Raw genomic sequence first — 22633 nt, 5'->3', positions numbered from 1 at the left:
GCTGTCAAAAACAGGAGACTTTGTCCGAGTTTTTCATGTCTTATCTAGGTCTGAGCCAAATGAAATGTCAGGCCATCATTCATACTCAGTTCAACGGGAAACTGCGCACAACTCAAATCAGCCAGAATGTGCTGCAATTAAGTGTTTCCCCAGAGCTACAAATACCCCCTTCTGAGCTGAGGCTCCTGTTCTATTGTACCCTGCAGGACGTACCACATCTATTCAATAGCAGCTCGACTGTGGCTGCCGACAATAACCCAGGAAGAGCACTGGGGAGGTGGAGCATTGTGACATTTGATGGCGAACGTGTTGGCACTGGGATTATCTCTGAAGCAGCGAATATACAGGGAGCCAATGTTGTTATTTTTTTAACACAGCACCTGTTTGGACACTAATCACAAAGGGTTTGCGCCTTCTATAAATATGAATCACTGGCTTTCTCGGAAAATAAATGGTTCACAATGATGCGTATTGTTGTATGCGGAGGCTAAAAAACTGCTTTGCTCCTGGGTTTGGATTTCTTTTTTTTGTGATTCAGTCTTTGGCTATAAGAATTCCCTGATGGAAATCACTCACACCGTGCTTCGTTTACAACATGTATTCGTGGCTTGTATTTGTCAGTTTACTGAATATTGTGAATATAGTGTCAAGAAGCCTTGGGGAGGGTTGTCTGGTTCCTCAGTGTCAGTTAATGCAAAACAGTCACTTTGAAATGCAATCAGGAATGAGTTTTTCCTTTACATGTAACAGTGTTAAACAGACAAAACAACCAGTGGGTACAGACATTGTCACAAAACAGGAGTAACTAACAACGACTGCATTTCATTTAGGTGCGTCAATGCAGGGTCTCTGGTATTGTGCAGACTGGCATTGCTTATTGACACAGCAAAATAGATTGAAACCATTATTAATGTTATTAGACACACCTGTGATATTCCTGCCATGAGAAAGGTATGTCATGCCTATTGCCAAATACAGTAATTTTAAGAGCTACAGACGTAAAATAGGATTGTTTGTTGAACCACAACCGAAACACCACAGCACAAAACTGTTGCCAAGGAGCTAGAGATTAAATTATTGATGGAGCATCGGTTCATTCAGTGCATTGCCGGAGGTGTTCCACAATGATTGTGAGGTGAGCCTTTCCTCTTCCCTCTAACTTGTGTATTTGGCTCATTCATGAGAATGGCAGTCATCCAGCTGGTGTGATTTGATCTTTGCTGGAGTTCTGGTTGGTCAGGAGCCAAATTCTGACTCAGCTCCACTCAGGAGGGGAGATGCCAGACACAGTCGTGGTGTTTGTCAATGAGAGTGAAAATAACCATCTGCGGGCCATCTCGCTAGCATCTTTTATTTACCGACACCACCCTGTCTGGCCTGCTGTCCGTCTGTTGGCTAGCTGACTGGCTGATACACTGACTGGATGTTTGATTTGCAGGCTGTCTGGATCTCTCACTGACTTTGTAAGCTGACTTGCCTGACGCTAATGGCTCACATTCCCTCAATGTCTGTCTTATTAGCTCTAAATGGCCTGACTGTTAATATTTGCTCTAAAAAAGCCTGCTTAAAATTGTAAAACAATGAAATATGACTGCATGTGCACCAATGTGTGCTTTCAGAATGAGTGGGCGTAACCAAAGCAGAGCAGCTTTGGATCTCCCCATCAAACGTGAAAAGTAAAGTGCGGAGACTCGTGGCCAATTGCAAAGTAAGAGACTCCATTCTCAAATCCCCCTCTCAATCAGTTCATTATTTAGTGTTCCACTGAAGCCTGGGCTGCTGTATTGACAAAAACCCGTCCCCGTGGTCTGTTCTCTCTGAAACTCGCAGGCCAATTTCCTGATTTCTCTGACTTTATATCTCTCTCTCTCCCTGTGCTCTTAGATCAGACAGGAATGAGACAGGAATGAGGCACAGAGGCTTTTATTGATCATTTAAACGTATTTCAATTAATGATGAAGAAGAACATTTTACATTTCATAGATGGCTCAATTTAGAAGGGTCAAATGAGCAAAGACAAAAGACATATCTATTCATGCAGGACTGATATTATTGGGTTACACAGTTGGCAAGGTGGTGTATGATGACGGTTGAAGAACCAAATGTTATGCTTTTGTTTTGTTTTTAATTGCAAGGGAGTCTCACTTCTTTGAAATTAACTAGTCAGAGACACGCATCACTTTCCTCTATGCTGAAAAAAAGAAATGTAAATCTTGCTAAGTGGGGCATCGCATTTTAATGAGTCTACCAGGACCCCTATTTGTGAAGTGACATACTTGCAGGGACACAGGTGAGAAGTATGATACGGTGTGTGTTGCAGACTAATTGCTGTATTTATTTAAAATTCAGGCTTTCAAGCTTAAGGGGAGGCACAAATATGTGTATGCTGATTTAATCTCAAACATTGACATTCATCAATATTTGTTTTGACAAACATCGAAATAAAACTATTTAACTCCAAACATTACATTACTGTGGAACAAGTAAAGCATTGAATAGAAATACCAAAAGGTGGTTTCAATGAAACGTGTATTTCTACGAGGGGAATATGGCAACCCTACACACTCATTCAGCAGGAGAAACCAGAGCAAAGAAGGTTCCACAGAAAGCTGCTGAAGCCGGTCTTCTGCCCATACTGGTTTTCAAACTAACTGGTTTCCGTGAGCTTCACCAAACAGCAGCATCAGTTGCGGTCTTCCTCTGTCAACAGATTCATCACACATTCACGAAAATATGACTGACGATTTTCCAGCAGCATCTTATGCCTGCTCTGAATGTGATCGTATGAGTGAGCGCTTCATCGCAGCCAACAATGGAGTTCAAGAAAATGTATCTTTTGCAAGATCGTTTTGAGCTGGATTAGATCTCACATCAGCGAAACAATACATTACCTCTGTGGTCTGCACTGCATTGCAAGCTGGTCATTTCGCATTGTCCAGCGGCCGTTCACCTGCACGGACTATCCGTTGCTGCAGTTACACAGAGCCGGCAGAACATTGACAAAACTCACCTTGAATGCATGAGACCTCAGCCACATTGTTTTGGAAATTAAAAAAACGTTTTCCACTTATATACAATAACTTGTCTTCCAGTCTCTCCATATTGCTCTGTTTGCTACTGCAATCCACAACTGGTGAAGTGCTTATCTAGTCTTATCTATCTTTATTTGATTGCATTCTTTCTTTGGAAATGCCCATAAGTGCAGGATCATTCCTCAAACATTTGAAATTGTAACAGAAGCTGAAGACGCTCTCCGTTCCAGTGGGACTTTAAACAAAGTAGATTTATTGTGCTAAACAACTGGATTGATGTAGATGTGACCAATTTTGACTTGCCCTTTTTTTCTTTTGTTTTTTTCTTAAAACTACAGCTTAATCATGGTTCTTCTTTGTGTTGGTTTGTTCACATTAGCAATGCCGGTGCCCGAGCAGCCTGCAGAGCAGGAGAAGGGGGCCATGGTTGCCCCTGTGACGCCAGCCTCCAATGGAGACAGATCTGAGGCAGAGACGACCTCCTCCATCCTCGCCTCTGTCAAAGAGCAGGTAGGAACTCTCCAATGTACATGTGTGTTGTACTTATGCCAAACCAGTAATGTGTTTAACTTTGATAAGAAAGGCACATTTTGGCTTTTGGTTGCCCCTCCGGCTCTTTCCTCTTCTCGCTCCACACAGTCCCTGAACAGCTTGCTACGAAGAGGTTGTCACTGTTATTCAGGGGAAAAAAAGGCACTCGGCTGCCTTAAAGTATTTAAAAGAAACAAAAGATTGATTACTGCTAAGGGAATACAAGAGTGTAATGGATGGAAATGATCGAGATTACAGGGCGAGAGCTGTAGCCAAGTAGACATAATTGTCAAAAAGTCATTAAAATCAAGGCAATTACGCGACAGTGAATGTTGGCAGGTAGCTGTAGCGCTGCAAGAGGTCAGGCAGTCATGATGCTGTCAGAGGGAAGCAAAGCAGGACGTAGAGATATGGAAAGGGGAGATGGGGTATGAAAGTCAGGATGGATGGGTTGGTTTGCTGTGCGTAAGGAGAGAGTTGGGTGCAGGACAATAATGATTTGAATGTTTTCCATTGGAAGCTTCTCACTAATTCAACTAGGGATTTGTGTTTAACCTTGAACTTATTCGTTTGGGTAATGGAATTCTGTTTCATTTGGATTTAGCTCATCAGCGAGTGCAATACGCAATAGATTTATCATTTTGCCTATCTACATTGACTCTGAAGTTCTCCTTAATCTAATACCACAACTTATTCCATTTACCCTTACTGACCGAAGGACAAGTGCTGGTGGCAATTTATTTTTGTCTTCCATTGCAAATGGCATTAATATTTTCTCTACATGAGAACCTTTAAATGCTCTCACATTACTGAATCCCTGAACCCAGCAGGGTTTAGTCAAATCCATGTTTAGGACCAGATTTTAACCCGCAGCTCCCCTCTATTGCTGGGAGAGAAAATGTACGGATGTTACCCAAAAGGGAATACATCACAGACATTTAGCCATTGTTGAAGCCTTATTTCCGTCTGCAGTGCGACAGACTGTACAGACTCCCTTGAGGAAAAAATATCTGAGCATTCAAAATGAGTTCCTTGTTCAGTCATCAAAAGGCAACAAGAATGCCTTTGCATTCAGGTTTTCAACAACATTGTTTTTTATGTTACGATAAGCCAAAATAAGCCTTGGGGGAGGAATACTGCAGTGACTGCTGGGAGGTATTTTTCCGAATAATGCTTGAAAATGCATCAGTTGTCTAACATTCCTGAATCATTGAAGCAAACCAGATTTATTTAGATCCATGCAGCTTTACTGATAAACACCATACTAATGAAACATTGACAGGTAGCGAGTTGAAAAAAATAACCATATATGTAACTCTATTGCTGTGTTTCTTTTCCTCCACACAAAAATGTTGACATACTTTAAAGAAAAGCACAAAACAGTCCACAGGATTTTTACCAGTCATGTTTCATCAAGCCTCAAGCTCTCGACAAAGTCTGACGGGTATCTTCATGGAAGAAACTAGTTTCTCACACGCGTGGCACTTGATGTATTTCTGTCATTTGCAACGGCTGTTGCGTCATCACGCCGTTGTGGTGGCGCTGTATCGCAGTCAGCACCATGCACTGGGAAAGGTGGCGCCGACGCTGCAAAGGAGGAAAAAAGAGCCGTCTGTTCTTTGGCTGGACCGCAGCAAAGCGGAAGCCAGTCCTATAGACATGAAAGTCTGTCACTGACTAAGTGACTGACTGGGGGACATTGTTTACGACCCAGCGTTTCCGTTGGTAACGTCTTTGGAAATCAGTTGGAATGTTTTTTTAATATTTGTATCAGTGTGGGCATACTCTCAGTCTGAAACCTAGCTTAACCTGGTCATGTTGGAACAAATATTACTTGGACCACTGCATAAACTTGTAGATGGTCATTTAATATTCAGGGTTTATTTTACAGATGCTACCACTGACTATCCCTCCAACAATGTGGCCACAATGTAGCACATTGGCCATACAGGACGGTACACATGCACTTGTGTGCGTATAATCCGGTTGGTACCACCTCTGTCTCATTTTGAGCCAGAAGAAACCTGGTCCATTCTCAGAGACCTGGTGGAAGCAACTGGATATGGGGCACATTTGGTATCAAAAGGAAACAAGCCTAAATATGTTACTTCATAGCTTGTGGGGAAATTCATAAGACATTCTTGCTGACGGATCCTTGAGCAAGGTATTCAACGGAGCAAGGTGCTCCGTTGGAGCTGATTAGTGGCAGTAAAAGACAGTGGCTCGTACTACATAGTTACAAATGAAAAAGGGCTCTGCAGTAACTACAATAATGTTAGACACAATCATTTGAAACTGATAACCATTTTTTGGAGATCAAAGGGGGAAAGCAAACTGTTAATTCTCCACAAATAGTATTAGCAGTCACATTTTGACTGTGTCGAGTCCCGGCTTCATAATGTCTCTACACCAGACACACCATAATGTATTCATTGCATGAATTGTTGCATTGATTTTGTTTCTAAAAAATCCTCTATAATTAATAATTGCCAACAAGCCTTTGCTTCAGATTCCACAAACCTTTAAAACTACTTCAAAACAGTATTGATTATCAACAGGAAAATATATTTTTTACCCCAGTTGCTAGAATTTCAGGAGAATTTCTACAGCCTCCCTCCACCTGCATCCGTATAGTCTCTCTTTTGTTTGTGGTCCCAAAGTGTTGTTCCTAGATATGGTAGTTTGTATGTAGATTGATACACTTGGTTTCAGCAGATTTATTTGCACACCATGATATTTCATGAATAATATATGTCCTCACTGTGCGCACATTAATGTCTGCATATAATAATTGATGGTATGAACAACTCAGAAGTGTGGTATGATGTGATGGTTTTGATATGTTCTTCTTCTAGCATATCTTAAATATAAAACATATTTTTCATTGATTTCCACCCAGTGTGTAATAGATGCATGATGTACTGTAACTGTGTGATAAAAGGTTAACTCTAAATATAGCTCTCACATCCTCTGTCCAGGTGTGTATGCATGTGTGTGTGTGTGTGTTTATGTGTGTGTGTGTTTGTGTGTGTGTGTGTGTCTGCATATTACTCCAGTAACCCAGCAGTCCCACTGCCATTGCGGCACATCATCGTGCCTAACTCACACCTCTCTCCACGATGATGTACCATCGAGGATGCACACATGGCTTGGATTCCATTTAATAGACGCCATCTGTCTGCTCGTGAGCAGACAGATCGTGTGTGTGCGTGTGTGTGTGTGTTTCTGGTAGTTAAGTAAAACGTGACATGGTGGTATGTTTATGTTAAAGATGATTTCCAACCAGCCCTGTTAGCCCTGGGGTTTATTCAATTATTTTAATGCTGATGGCATTGGGTAAATGTAATGTTAGAAAGGGAATTAGTTTAACAATTAATTTATGCAAGGGTAAGTCAGAGTACGGAGAAGATGGCAGCATAGACTGTCTGTGACACCACTCCTTTATAAAGGGACGTTCAAGTTTGGCTTATTTGCTGTTGTCTGTCAACTGAGATGACACAAGCATGTTGCAATGCTAAATATTATGTTTGTACTGTATATCTCTTCTTTTTTTGTGAACACATTTTACATAATGGTTAGTGATATGACTTTATTCACACAGTGACGTAAAGAAACATGCTGCATTAATGAAAACACAAGGACGCAACACCACCGATACCTACCTGCATCTTAATTCAATTCTTGCCGTTGTGCTTCAAAAAATACACTTGCAGATATTTGACTGCACTGAAGCTTCACTCATGAGTAGGCTACCGTAAATCTAAGTGCTAATGCAGGACTGACAGTAAAATTAAACAATTCATCTCTCTCAGAGACACAGCAAATACACTCAACTACATTTACACTAAAATTCATAACTGCACTGCGCAAGGTATAAAACCTAATTATGAGTGACGGCAGTAAGCACCTTACTTACTCGGTCTAGGTTATACAGGACAAGCAATTTATTAAACAATTAATCTGAGCTACATCAAAACAAGCCATAACATTAACTGTTAACACATAGCACGACTGAACTGTTTAATCTTAAAGGGATCTTATCTCCTACTATCCAAGTCAGGCATATAGTGTGGAAAAGGAATGCATTTGTTCTTGTCGCTTTTCGTATGTTTCCAATAGTGAAAAATGGCATCCCAAAAGTGCAGAGGATGCTATGGGCGACGATTTTATTCAGCGTTTTGGCTGACTCGGAAAGAGGCCGCTTGAGGATATGGCCGGTGGGGACCCTCCAGAACCTGAGGTGCTGACTGCAAACACCAACTCGTTGTGCTTTTCCTCAAATTGCCGTCCAATGTCAACAGAAACAGATTTGTTCTGCTGTGATTTGTATGTTTGCGTGGGCACTTTTTATTGGATGCTGTTGCTGATGACAACCCAGAGAGAGAGAGAGAGAGAGCCTTGTGCTATGCTATAACAAATGGGTAAAAAAAAAACAAGATGGCTGGCGGATGATAATAGGATTAGGAAGGTGGACAGCCAATGAAGTGGAGAAAAAGTTGAGAGATTTTCTTCATGCAGCCAAGACAGACTCTAGCCTGGATGTGTTTATATACAACTCACCAACTTTCAACAGCCAAAGAGATTGTGACACTTGTCAGCTAAACAGACCTAACAGATGAAAGGCAAGCTGAACGTGGAGAAAGGTTTTGTTCCATGTCAAATGCAAGTTCTCCCGACACCAGTCAAAATACCTACCTTAAGCACCGCAGCCCGTGGCTGTACTGTCCCTACTTGGAGGACAAGAGATTTGGAACTCCAAGCTGTACTACTGGAGAAAGAAATTAGAAGACTGGAGATGGAGATCTCCAAGATACGGCCATACCTTCACGCCACCACATACATTGATTTCATGTCTGCATCGCACACAACCTGACTATTAGAGCTAGGGAAGGCATTATATGTTCGGCAACATTGGGCTCAAATTCCATTCAAACCTTTTGGCATATTGTATTTCAAGTGATGTGAGAGAAAACTAGACTTCTACACCTCCCCTGAGCTCTGTTTACAGGCTTTAGATAATTGAAGCTGTGACAGGAGACTTCAGCCAATCACAGGTAACTTCAGAGAGAATGTGCACCGATTGGCTGTTCTACATATACAAATGTGCATGTCCATTTGGTCAAAAGGAAGACGGACCAATCAAAAATGACAAAATTGGTGAAGCATTTCAAAGATGAAGAGAACATGTAGCTAATAGCTTAGCGTAAAGAGAAACAGGATGGGAATTGTCATACTATAAGTCGGCATCAGGATCACAATAACGATCGGGAAGATGATTGCAATGAATTACTAGAACAGGTTTACTTACTGTCTGACGGATGACGATTGAAACTAGATCCTAGTTCTCGTAAAGATGACTGTATAAAGCGTTTGCATATGCCCAAGCTTGTCTTGTTGAATTCTGTTATTTTGGTTCTTTTACTTTAACCAGAAAACTACCTTCCCTGATGTACCACTCAAATTACAATATCCTGAAAGGTTATTAAGGATCTTTTACCCAATAATGCCAAAAATGAACTACCTCTCCCAGTATTAAAGTTAAAATTGTGTGTCTTCCTGCTTGTTGGGTAAAAGGACATACTGGTGAGCCACACATAGTTTCACAGTAAGTTATATTGTGTTTTGAGAAAAATACCTTGCAAAAACTAAAGTTGAAAAATGTATTTCCCATATAAAAATTTTTTTTTAACTTTATTATGCTGTACTATGATATTTATAAAATACTGCACACTATTAGCTACCCGTAGTCCACAAAGGGGTCAAATTAAATGAATATAAGTCAGAAAACTCAACAGGAAATATGCTTCATGCAACATTTACTAAATCTCAGATAAATGTCAACTGGCTTTATCCCTTATTAGATTTTTCATATTTAACAGCGTCTGTTGTACAGTTGGAGCCATTTGAGTTTCTCAAGATGCTTTGCACTATGTTGCATCATGTCTTGCCTCAGGAGAGCTCCACAGAGACCAATTTAACTGGTGCTGATTTGCTCTACAATCTATCAGTTTTCTGCATATTTTCGTTTAATCAAAGTTAATGTCCTGCTCTCTTTCTGGAATAAGCCCTGGCAATTTAACCTTGTTTCTTGCTAAATTATGATCTGCATGTAGTTCATATTTTGCTTCATCCCTAACTGATACTGTGATTTAATGATTCCACCTATAACTGGTTTAATGAAAGCTGTTATAGTTTCTCCCAGCGGCCAACTAGTCTTTCCTGAGAAAAATACTCTGGTGTAAAAGAGGTAATGCTTTCTTCATCTCCACATTTCATCATCTGGCCAATTTATTATTTTCAAATTAACTTCTATTATTCATAGATTATGGTCATTTGGTGTTATGGGTTGGTAAACAATTCTGCACTCTTTAGAGACAGAAAACGCAGGTAAACATGATGAGTTATTGTGCAGTCACAGAAAGAAATCTTTTGGAAGAAGAACATTTTTAGGGAGTTTGATCCTGCTGGATTTAAGACACAGCCAGAGTTTTTTTTTTGTCTGGATGCTGTCTTCTTAATAAAGTGAAATGAGATTAGTCTTTCACATTGGTTATGTAATTATTGTGTGCTTGTCTTAGCTTTTAGTTATTGTTGCTGAAAAGGGCTCTGGCTGTTAGTCGTTTGGCTGCCTGTTTGCATGTTTCCCTACAATGTGTTCCCTTCTTTTCTTACCGTAGCATTATAGACTATTGGGTTGTCCACGATCAAATTAATTCTTAGTTGACTAACTCATACGATTTTGTTGACTAATCAATGAGCTGATTTAATCGACAGGACTGTAAAACCGAGTTTCTTCACAAGGAACGACACAAAAACACCTTTTTAAAACGTGTTTACCAGCTCATGAATTCACAATTCTGCAAGTCAAAAAACACTGATTTTGCCTTTCAATGTTATAAACATCTCATATATTCTGCCCATTCATATTCATTCATATTTCCATTGACAACGTTGTTGTAGCCATCGCTGTCATTGTCAATGTTATCTTTGACATACTTCCTGTTCCACATTTACACAAATACTTTGCACGCCTTTTCTGCATGTTGCTTAACTACATTGTGTTGCTCCCGCTTTGAGTTTGTTGCATGTGAGCTGAAAGTATCCATAAGCCACTAGAGTTATCGTGGGTTCTCAACTGATGGAGGCTTTCATTTTCAAAGGAGGGTAATGTATTCTACCCTCTAGCCTGCCCGTTATTCTCCAGACTCCTTTTCTATGCAGGAGTTTGAGTGCATTTCATTGGCCTTTAGAATGAGCTGAAAACTTTCCTCTTATTAATATACTCTCACTAAGCTTAACCACTTTTTTGGTTATTGACTGTACATACTTTCAACAATCAGGAGTTGCTTTTGTGCCGGTGTTTGTGTGTTGTTTACAACTTGCTCTGAAAATACATTTGTGTAGTTGTGAGTGTCCGAATAGTCTTGGCTGCCTCACCTGTTTACGCAGCCTCTCCTTTTCTCTCCCCTTTATCGACACCCTGTCTATTGCCGGGGTTGATTGCTGTGTTTTTCAGATGTGACAAATAACTCTGTTTCAGGGTCAGAGTGATGGGGAAGAAACAAATCCTCCCACACGCCCACGGCTATCAAATAAAGCAGCTGATGATAAACCTTGTGTCTCCTGAAATTCTAACATGTCACAAACATGGGGAAAGAATTATATACCAGTTCACGGCAGTTGTGAAATTATCAATAAGGATTTGAAAGTGTTTCTGAAGTGTGTGGAAGCTGAAATCTATGACATGGAAGACTATGTAAACCTTCAGTTAGGGCTGGGTTATATGGACAAAAATATATCTGTTATATGATTTGATTTCTCCCCCCTTAAAGACACCTATAGCTTTTCCAAAAACAAAGACATTATGAAGTTTCACCAACCCTCATTGTTTAAATTTACAATATGCCGCAAGAAAGTTGGATCCTTGAAGAAAAAAGCTAAAATTAAAAACATGTTATTGTAAATCTGCGCGCATTCTTCTCATATACTGTTAGAAAGCGATTCTTAGCAGGACTGCCGCTGTCACAGTGCTACACTCTCCTCCTATTTGGCGGTGTGGCTTTTAAATGCTGGAATTATGTTAGTCGTGCTGCTACTTTTGGTTGCCACAGACTTTCGATAAAACTTTATAGCGGACGGTGTGTTTTTTTCAAGGTTGTTGAGGAGCTGTTTTTTTGGGAACAACCTCCTCACTCTTATTGCATGTGCTGCCATGTTCATAATTTACCTCATTCAATTTTATACATTGTCCTAAACCATGAATTCAAACTAAAAGGGATTTATCGCCCAGCTCTACTTTCAATGTTTGCAAAGGGAACTGGAAATCGTACGGGTTCTCGCTGCCATAACAGCATGCAGTGTTCTCTTTCTGCTGTGTTTCTGAAATGACACTGTCATACCACCTTACAGTTAGAACTTTTGTTCAAAGCTTTTTGTGCTTTTAACCTATCTGCCAGCCCCTCTGCCGGTGGTTTTCAGGATGAAAATTGGGTTCCCTGGCTCTTTCACTCTTTGTGTGTCCTCAGTGTCCTTCAAAATATGTCTCTTTCACTGTGCCAATGTAGGAACAGATCATTTAGCCAGCGGGCACATGTGGACAGCGATGTGTGTGTGTGTGTGTGTGTCTGTGTGTGTGTGTGTGTGCGTGCGTTTGTGCGTTTGTGTAAGTCAGGTGGATGAGTACACTGCAATCTTAGAGATGGTTGTCTGTTTGCTTGGGAGGAAATCATCCAGCTCTGCCAGTAAACACACTCAGCAGGAAATAATGGGAGACATGGATGCTTTTTACACACACACACACACACACACACACACACACATGCACACACTCACACACACACACACACACACACACACACACGCCGGTATTGGATTACACTGTTAAGCCAAACCGGTCTTACTGCAGTGAAGCAGTGGTCTACTCATTGTAGGCCACTGCTGGCCACTCATTCAGTAGAGAGTAGTGCTGTATTAGTTGTATAGTATGTTTCTGCAGCATTCAGAACACCTGATTCACTCCCAAATGTTAATGTATGTAATAATCATATTCCTGATGACCACTCGTGGCTTTTAGATGAAGCTACAAGCTGCCAAGGTGACTTGTAATGTTTTTTTTTTTCATGCAGACTTGAGTGGGAGGTTTTGTCACGGTAGCAGTATCCCCTTGCCATTTACTAACTGAGAGAGCATCTGTGGGAGACTGGGGCAGAAAAGGGTGGTGTTCAGCTGCCTCACCCTGGCTGTGGCTGGGGAAGAATTATTAGTTGGCCCGAAGGCTGTTGTGCTCTTTGGCACTGTGTGTGTGTGTGTGTGTGTGTGCGTGTGTGTGCGTGCGTGTGCGTGTGTGTGCGTGTGCATGTGCTTGAGGTTGTGTCTGCCAGTGGTGCTGCAATGTTCCATTTAGTCAACATCACCCAGCCAGCACCCCCACTGTACTGTCACCATCATCATAACTGGCAGCTGGCAGGCTACATGCTACTGCAGCTGCCATGCTTTGGGCCAAAGAAAGAGGGAGCAGCAAGAGAGAGATAGAGCAAGACCGATGGGATGAAACGGGAAAATCGTGCAAAGTATACGTTTGAGTTGAAAGAGAAAGAAGCGAGGTGAGAAGAGGTAATAAGATGTGAGATGAGAGAGAGGGGGGAAAGGACAGAGTGCCCAGGTAGAATATGCAGTTATTCGGAGAATGTTATTGTTTGGAAATTGAATTAAATGAGAAACGGGGAAGAAAAAGAGGAAGAGAGGGCACAGGGGAGTGAAAAGAGAGAGAGAGAGAGAGAGAGAGAGAGAGAGAGAGAGAGAGAGAGAGAGAGAGAGAGAGAGAGAGCTGAGGTTCAGTGGCAGCCATCCAATACCCAGCACTCTGAGACGACTACCAAACCAGACTTGCCAATTACCGTTTGAAGGTCAATCAGTGAAAGGGGAATCACAGTACAATGCTGTTTGTACAATCTCTGCGGTGGGGGGATAAATGATCCAATACAAACACTGTTAAGACTTCTGGGAAGCTCACCAAAAAACAAGAACAACATTTATCAGGGAAAAACTACCACAGAGTGAAAACTTTACCATCAATGCTGATGAAGAATAACGGTGTGCTTCCAATATACAGGCTTTCTAGAAATAGTTATTTATCAACTGCAAGGCTGGTTGCAGGACATGCTCTCTGCTTCTGCTATGGCCACGGGGCCCAGGCACAGCTTTCCAACACCTGGTGGGAACTCCCTGAAGTCAATGTATGCACTCAGTATTGATTCCGGACTATATGACCAGAGTAACAATTGCAGCCAATCTTTCTACCATGGCACACACCATTTGTGTTGTGATGTAAACAGCCAATGTCCCACAAAACCCATTAGTTGTCTCAAAATTACACCTTCTAACGTCAACATCTGCTTTGCATCAGGGCTATGTTTTACAGGTACAGTGACATGTCCTCCTCGCAGCTGCAAAAAAATGATTTAAATGAGGTGTTAAGAGCTACAAAAACTCAGAATACTCCAAAAACTATGAGAGGCAAAAATCCTATGTATTTTACTGTGCTCCACCAAGCCCTCGGTGTTGTTATTGGTGTTGTACTGGAGTATGATCACTTCATTCGTAAAATCGGAAGGAAATTACGTAGAATAACCTTTTTATGTACTGACGGTTACTGAGCTAAGTTTGTCAAAAGCAACTACACATAAATGAAAACTGGGTCAAAAGACTACAAGATGCTGCCAACAAGCCCAGGCGCCATATTAATGTGTTAATTTGTTACGTGTCCACTGTCCCCTCCCAGAGTTCTACCTGGTCATTTCTGAGCAATGCAGAATCCTGTAGATCCAGGAAGAAGAGTGACGTTGTTAGACAGCAAGTCTAATGAGGCGTGAAATCAATATGTACAATCCCGCCTCACTCTGGGCATGCTGGGTAATGGAGTGTCAGGAGTGCTTTGGAGCTATTTTAATCACAGAGACCTTGGATTATGCACTCGTAAACAGGCTGGTTACTGCCAAAACACCGCAACCCCCTGAGATGTGTGTGTGTGTGTGTGTGTGGTTGTGTATGAGTATTGGTAATTACTTTTTACGTAATCGACGTAAGCTGTGCGTCCATATGCCTGTACCTGCATGAAACTAAAGCTGAGCAGTGTTTTTTGTGCATTTCTGCTGGTATTTAGTGTGAGAAGGACTGCGAGACCCCCATTATGAGTGTGTGGTCATGGCTCCGCCGCTTATTTCTTCTCCCTCACCTGGGTTATGTTTCATTAGCCTTTACCGCTGTGACAGAGCCCAACGCTGATCCTTCATATGAAGTAAGAGCTCTTCCTGCTAATCACTTGGTAGCCCGCACCCTCCTCCCTCCACACCACAGTCCCACTACCTACTGCATGCTAATGCTACCTGAGCCTCAACTTCAGATCGGGCTTGCATTTGCCTGCATGCTGATTAACTTGTTAGCAATATCCTGAATGCTAATATTGCGATAGCCAGAGGGATTAATGTGCTTCTTGAATGCTAATAATAGATTACATTGGAATACCCACAGGTAGCTTTAATGGTAATCTCATTTTAGAATTCGTTTTCAGATTTCCTCTGACTCTCATTCCTTCAACAATAGTGCTGTGTTGGATAGCTGGCAGTATGAGGCAACGAACACAAATCTTCCAGGATGATTCAGTAAAACAAAACTCAGCTAATGCGGTGTAGGACTGACTTAAAATCAGTTTCACTGCATAAATATTAATTTATCCTGTCTATGCCGTGTGGCGCTCTCCAGGTCTCAGCAGGTCTAAAGCGGTATACAGCCATGCGCTGTGGTAATGTTGGAGTGAGCTCGCACCCTGGGGCTATGAGCGAAGGCTGGGAAACTGCACGGTGATGTGTGAGAAAAGAATGGATTAATTGAACATGTCTGTCAGGGCCCTTTGTTTACAGGCAACGCTAAGTGCTGGGGTCAGACACCAGGGGAGATGTTCCTGTTGGACAGAAGTGGAGAAACAGTGTTGCAAAGTCCTTCAGTTGCTCCTTCGTCCTATCCCCCATTCCACAAAACCTGCCACAGACACAGCAGATGCTGCTGAGTGGGTGTTTGAAGGGTGCCTTCCCCATACAGGCTGCACACTGATTTCCCTTTTCAAGATTAGTTGTTTTTACCAGTTTGTGTGGGTAACTACTTCAGTGAAGCGACTCACTCTGTTTACTCCCACTCTGCCTCTAAAATTGCCCTGTACTAATGATACAATGATATTTTTATCCCATAAACAGCTATAACTTCTTTTTTTAGCAGACAGGAATCATTCTAACTTTAGTCTGTGTACTACAATTCAAAGAATGACTCGGTCTTTATACTTGGTGCCACTTCATCTGGTCCTGTAGTCTGGCTGACATGATTAGAAAACATGAGACGGCCCCATGTGGTTAAGCTTTATCCCTATTTGAGAGGAAATGGGCCTTTCATTCTCCCTCAGTTCCTATCGATCTGAAAATGAGAAAATGGAAAGATTACTCTGTGATGGAAAGAGTCATTAAAGAGCTCGGGAGGCAAAGAGCTCAGAAAATGCCCACGTATTTATCAGTTCACTGGCATTTTTTTAACCCTATTTATCCAGGGAATGCTTACTGATTGTGACGTAATCCGCTATAAAGTTTGTTGGATCCTTTAAAGCCTTAAGAACACATATGTCACTACGAGCTGACAAGGCATGGATTTGGAAGAGACTCCCGGTATATCCTTTGCAGTCGAGTGTATCCAATGATCCATTTTTGCCCCACTAAATTCACAATTTTTGGATTTAGGAAATAGCATGGAACCATACCATACTTTGATTGTTATCAGTAACCGGCAAATGGAGCTATAGCGCAAGTTCAGACAGGAAGACCGTACCCCTCAAGCCCGCTCTGCCAATCATTTCTCACACATGCTCACTCATTGTTTACTCGCTGTCATTGTTCTGCGCTGTCAATCATGACACCAGCTGCGCAGATCAGCTGGTCCCCTCTATCCAATAAGCACACGGAAACAATTACATGGTTAGCCAATCATCTTGCTGCTATGTCATTCAAATATGACTGTCTCTCTACCTTCAGTTCTTTCATGTTGCTGTTACGCACCCCTCCACCTCCCGATCTCCGCCCAGTCTTCACGGATCCATCAACTTCATCAACTCATCATTGTATCAGCTCATCACCACAAGGTCTGGACTCCACAGGGGGGTCTATCTCGTTGCTGATCGGGGCAGTCGGCCCTCAATTTCAAATCTCCCGTAGAGTCCAAGCACCAAAGACTCTGAGCCCTCATTTCATATCATCTGTTAACAATAAACATGCATCCTTTTTTAAATCTTTTTCTTAAACTGGTCTCTCCCTGATGTGTCACTCTATTTAGACCAATTAAAATGTCACTGCAGGTTTTAAATAAAATGCCCGACAAAAATGCCAATGTTCTTGTTAACACTTACAGGGCATTTGTTTTATGGATATATTTACCTTTCCCATTGTACACTATTTGCCATCCTTCATCTTTTTTAGATGAAACATTATAAGTCATATCATAATCTCAGGAATCACTCATTCGTCTCCCACTTTCTCAGTGGTATTTACACTTTTGGCGAATTTAAGGGTGACTTTGTTCTATTCATCTTGAAATATTTGACTTCATGAGAGGGAAAGAGGTGCTTGAACACGTTGTTAGTTTGGATATCAGTGAGTATACACCATCTCATTAGGCAAGGAGGCACAGGGTCATTCTGGCTTTTTAGGTTTTAGTTTGTGGGTCATGTCCTTCAGTTGATCCAGCCTCTGAATTGGGACACCTGGGAGCACTACAGTACAAACAGTCCTCGACTGCTGGACACTGAGCTGGTCCACTGGGGTAGACTGGGGTAAGTTGCTTTGCTTAAGGGCACGTCTGTGATAATTGTTTAGGGAGCATAGAGTGTTGCTCATTTGTTTTCTCCTGTCAAACCTGTTATTGCTCGTTGACTACCGTGCTGGCTTTGAGCTGACCGAATTTGCTGTAGAGGACACACTTGAGGGAATGTATGATCCTGCCTGTTGGTCCGCAATCACATTTTATTGCCGGACCATTTCAATCCAGTCCTATAACACAACTGAATAAAGTCAGTCCCACCAGTCTTTGCTGCACACCATGCTACAACACGCAGACTATACCTTCCTGTCTGTTGGTCAGACTAAGTAGATCTCTCTTTCCTGACCAGTCACATTTTAAATGGTAAAATACATCAGTGCAGAATCGTTTTATCAATGTGATTTAATACATGAACTCTGGATAAAATGTATTTTTCTCTTTCAAATATGGTAAATTTTGTTTTTGCTCTTCATATTTGAGAGTTGCACTTACTCGTGTGCTCTGAATTCCTTTTGGTTGTTGGTTAAAGAACGGTAGAGGTAGTTGAAGGGAGTTGTATTCACTTCAGGAGTATATCTCTTGCACTGGTGGAGTTGTTTTATGAGTCATACACATGCCCATATTCCTGGCATATTATATAGAATTATGTCCTCAGCATATGCTGCATAATGTTGTGCCTACTATATGCAACATTACATCTCCATATGCTCTTCTGAGAAGTTTATCTTTGACTTCGGTTACCACGTTCAGTGTAATATGTCACTGAACTGCACAGCACAGCACAGCAGGAAAGCTCAGCACCGTAGCCTTCTCCCCTTGGCATTCTAAACAGATAAATTATGATCACACTCCTCTGCAGTTGTCTGGCCGCCAGGGTTGACATATACACTGTAAAGAGACTGGCTAATGAAGAATGGCTCTGTCATTGGAGTTGTCTCGGAAATAAGGCGGATCACTCCATCTCTCTTTTTCTCTCCTTTGCTCTCACTCTTTCTTGTTGTTTTCTCATGCTTTCTCCCTTTATCCCCTTATTGCTCCATTGCATCTCCACCCATCATTCATTCCTGTGTTTCATTCTCTCATTGCACTCTGTCTGTATGGAATAAATTAGGTTTTGGTGTTGCAAATGCATCATACCCTTTTCACCCCCCCCACCCATAGGGCTTAGCGGCATTTGGAGATGTGCATCTAACCATCTCTAATGAGCCTGCTTGTGTTCGTCACTGTCGTTGTTGTTGTTGTTGTTCCTGGCGATGTAATTTGTGGTTGCCATAGAAATTGTCTCTGCTAAATGTGCCCATCATTACTTTACGCTTAAATCCATCATTGCCAGTAGGCTGGAGGCGGGCGGGCAAATGGAATTTGATTAATATGATTTGATATTATTTTCCCATTAACATCTTGAGGAAACTAGTGTCTCTGTTAGTATGCAGTATTTCTTTTTCAAGTCCCCTGATCACGGAAGACATGCAATTCAATTTTTATTTTTGTAATACCCGTGCCCCCAATTGGCCACATACATTTATTTTAATTTATTCTACTTTAACAAGATTGAAAGAATTGTCAAGATGGGCTTTTTCCAAAAGCACGTTTTATTTCCCCACTCCTCTCTTCTGTGAGTGATCAACTGAGTTTTGACAGGATGTGTCATCATACAGGAATTCCCTTTGAACTCTGTTTCTGGACTGATTCTTGAATATTTTAGTGGTGGTAGGGGGTGAAACCTCATTTGCTATTTTTCACTCTTCTCTCCGAGCACCTTTGGGGTGGAAATGTCATATTGTCAGTGGGATATGCCCATGGTAGCATCTGTGAGGGTTTGGTTGTGCAGGACCCAAGCCCAGACACATGGAGGCAAGGTTGGGTGGAGGTAAATAGTTTATTGTATAGAACCGGGAGAGCGTAGACGGAGTGGTGAGGCGGCGTGAGGTACGGGATTCCTGGGCACAGGGAACAGGGGTTAGCAGGAAATCACAAGTAACAAGTAAAGTACGTTTCTTAGTGAATCCGAGAGTCGAGGTACCACTGTAAATGGTGCAATAATCTGGCTACTGGAGAGAGGGAAGCCAGGGTGTTTTAACAGGGAGAACTTGATGATGTGATTGGAGACAGGTGCCGGAGATGACGTGCAGGTGTGGAGATGATTGCCAGTTGCCGGAAGCCACGCCCACGAGATACACACACACACACACACGTAACAGGGAACAAACAAGGAAAAGAGAGAAAGGGACGAGAGTCACGGCCGAGACGTGACAGGAGCTCTACCAAGGCTGGCCTAAATGTAAATGTCAGTAGAGATGTTCTAAAAAAACATCTCTATCATATCGTTTTCTGTCTCCATCCCTTTTCTTCCCATCTCTTGGGTTTCTCAGATTATTTCCCCCTTTTCTTATCTCTCCATCCCTCTCGTCCTCCTTGACTTTACCCCTGGCTGTTCCTGACTGTTCCTGACTTTTTTGTCATTTATTTTCTCCATTTTGTATCGTCACCCTCCCATTCCGATCTTTGACTTTTTAAAACTCTCTACCTAAATCTTTATCGCCGTTGTCTACCTCCCTCTCTCTCTCATCCGTCCCCTCTCACTCTCCATCTGTCTTATTTCTCAGTGGTTCAAGTCTGCTTGAGTGGGCTGCCAGTAACTTGTCAGTCAGTTGTGTTGCTTTACCCCCCTTAACTTAACCTTGTTTCTATTTATTCTGCTTATTGGCTTGTTTTTGCCCCATGCTGTGTGATGAGTTTCTAAAACTTTTCTGAACTTGCTTCCATGACCTTATCAGACTCAGTCTCTTTTTTGCCCCAGACACTTCATTCTCCCCATTTTCCTTCCATCCATCTGTCTGTTATCTTTTTTTTGGCTCCCTTAGTAACCATTCATCTCTATTCCACCATTAGTCTCTTTCACTAGTCTTCATCTTTTTTCACTCCTTCTCTCTTTACCACGGTGCTTTTCTGTCATTTCCCCTTCCCCTGTTGCTTCACTCTCCCTCCCTCAGGTGACCTGGCTCAGAACAACTTTGCCCCCTCACCTGCATTGCGATATGGGGTGTAAAGGTCAACACAACCTCCCTGTCAGGGGAGATTTATTCCCTCACCTTTTGGAGCTCTTGATCAGGGTCTGTGTGCATCTGTAATCTGCCTTTGAAAGGTGAGGCATTCACCCTGCACAAGCCTGCATTGGCCCTCCCAGATGGATGGCTGGGGATCGGGTCTGTCAACGTGGCATTAAACATTTAAAACTCGGTCTGCAGATCACTCAAAGTTTGGCAATGGAGCCCGCAGTCTTGGGTCTGGAAACCACAGAAGGAAGTAGACAAGGCAAAGAGAGAACAAGAAAGAGAGAGAGAGAGAGCTAGACTGTCAGGGGATGCTGATAGAGAGAGAGGAGAAAATATCTTACACATAAGACTCAGGAGCTATCACTATAGAAGAGGCAATCACCAAAACGGTGGAATATCTCAGGACCAAAATGTAAAGCTTCTTCCAGGTGCTACTTGTTGCTTAGTTGTGAGCAGGTGTCCCCTGGCGTTTCATGGATAAAGACCAACATCTGTCCTCACAAAGACAGTGGGCCATTTAATAAACTTCTAATAACCCAATAACCCAACAGACTCAATTAAAAGGGGCAGAAATGTGCCAACATGCAGGATTGCTAGTGCTGAGCCATAGACGATGTACAGCTTCCAACGGCAATCACATCACAACAACTTTTGAAGGAAATTAATCAAAATGGGAATAAGAGAGTCATTGTTAGTGTGTAAAAGAATGTGCATTTCAGAAATATGTGGAAGAAAGTGTCCTCCGACAGCTGTGCTATGAATACAACTGGGGGTTAGGACAAACAGCTCTGAGTATAATAATAATCATACACTTTTATTTGTATAGTGCTTTCAAAGGTACTCAAAGGCACTTTACATGGTAAAAAATGAAACAATAAAAACAATTACTAGACAAAAAAGAGCAAAACAAATTACATAACTAGCACCACAGGTTAAAAGCAGATTTAAATAGATGAGTATGTTAATTGGACTTCAGTGCTGCCCACGACTGATGATTTCAACAAGTCTTTTTATAAACTACAGATTTAGAATCACGCAGCTGGCTTTCAGGTCAATTAGTTTTGGTTGACAGAGGGACTACGTCTCAAACATGTTCTACCATTTTGTTGACACTTCATGCAGAAAGAAGGAGCTTTTTAGTCAAATGACATACTTTGCTGTAATTGGAGGTCTGTCACTGATCAGTCAATGAAGTTAACTCCAATCTAGAATTTCCGCTGACGTTTGCTCATTGAAACAGCCGTTAACAGCCCATTGAGCGCCATCAATGTTATACACATTTCCTGTCCACATGAATGACCAGGTGGGCACACATGTTAGCGAACCTCCGTACAGATTCAGATGTACAGAAAAGAGTGCAGGACCGCAAAGCCACACATGATCAGTGGTAAACGCTTGCTGTGCCATCGTCTTCCTCTGGGGAGAGCGCTTGAAATTGCCACCGAGTGCCAATGTTAAGATATTTTCATCTTTGACCGTAGTCGTAGCTGACCATTCTAAGTGAACCAAGGAGAAAACAGCTGCATGCTGCTGTTGTTGCCTTGAAACGTTGAAAAGCTTCCTTGCCCACTGTTTGATGACATATCATACCTGCGCTGCGGTTTGCCTCCACAAGGCTCTGCGCCCTACATTTCTTATCATGTGAAGGCAGCTTTAGCTGTGTGAGCAACACTTGATCCTAAAACGATGCTGAGGTCTTTTTCCAGTGAGCTCACCTCAATGTCGGCACTCTTTGCTGCCTCCTCACCTTTCTTCACCTTTCCTCACCTTTCTTCAACTATCATCCCATTGCATTTCATCACCTTTGCTCCCACACCTACTGCCTCTGGTCTCCTGATCTCTCTTCCACGTTTCCTTCCTTCCCAGCCCCGCTCTATTTTTGTCCCCACTCTGCCTCCGTTCTGTCACGCACAGACAGGAATGCCATGCTGTTTCATGTCATAAAAACAGAGAGGGTCATAAAGCATTTTTGTTTTTATTACAACCAGATTATTGAACAAAAACAGAGAGTGTATGAATAATTAGAGGCACACAGTCACAGAGGCAAACGCAAAGGCGCTTATGAGAATGGAAGTGAAAGATAACAAAAAAGAGACAAAGGAGTTGAGAACCGAGTTGAGTCGGGACCGTGGCTATGAGAACGTTGAGGGTCACATTAGAGCA

The 22633-nt window shown here is 42.1% G+C and overlaps 1 protein-coding gene across 1 annotated transcript in view; it reads left to right on the top strand.

The window, feature by feature from the left end:
* Nucleotides 1-1852: 1852 nt before the first annotated feature.
* The window catches only part of ctnnd2a (catenin (cadherin-associated protein), delta 2a), a 192811-nt gene continuing 172030 nt past the window's right edge, over nt 1853-22633 (top strand). Inside the window, exons 1-2 of the mRNA XM_034560079.1 lie at nt 1853-1874; nt 3412-3542. Of these exons, the coding sequence (XP_034415970.1) occupies nt 3414-3542 (129 nt within the window). The 5' untranslated portion in view covers nt 1853-1874; nt 3412-3413. The remainder of the gene's footprint in view (nt 1875-3411; nt 3543-22633) is intronic.

This window comes from Cyclopterus lumpus, chromosome 20, assembly GCF_009769545.1.
Source record: "Cyclopterus lumpus isolate fCycLum1 chromosome 20, fCycLum1.pri, whole genome shotgun sequence".
Classification (NCBI taxonomy): domain Eukaryota; kingdom Metazoa; phylum Chordata; class Actinopteri; order Perciformes; family Cyclopteridae; genus Cyclopterus; species Cyclopterus lumpus.
Note: the sequence above shows the minus strand (reverse complement) of the source record. Positions and strands in the feature narration are given on the sequence as shown.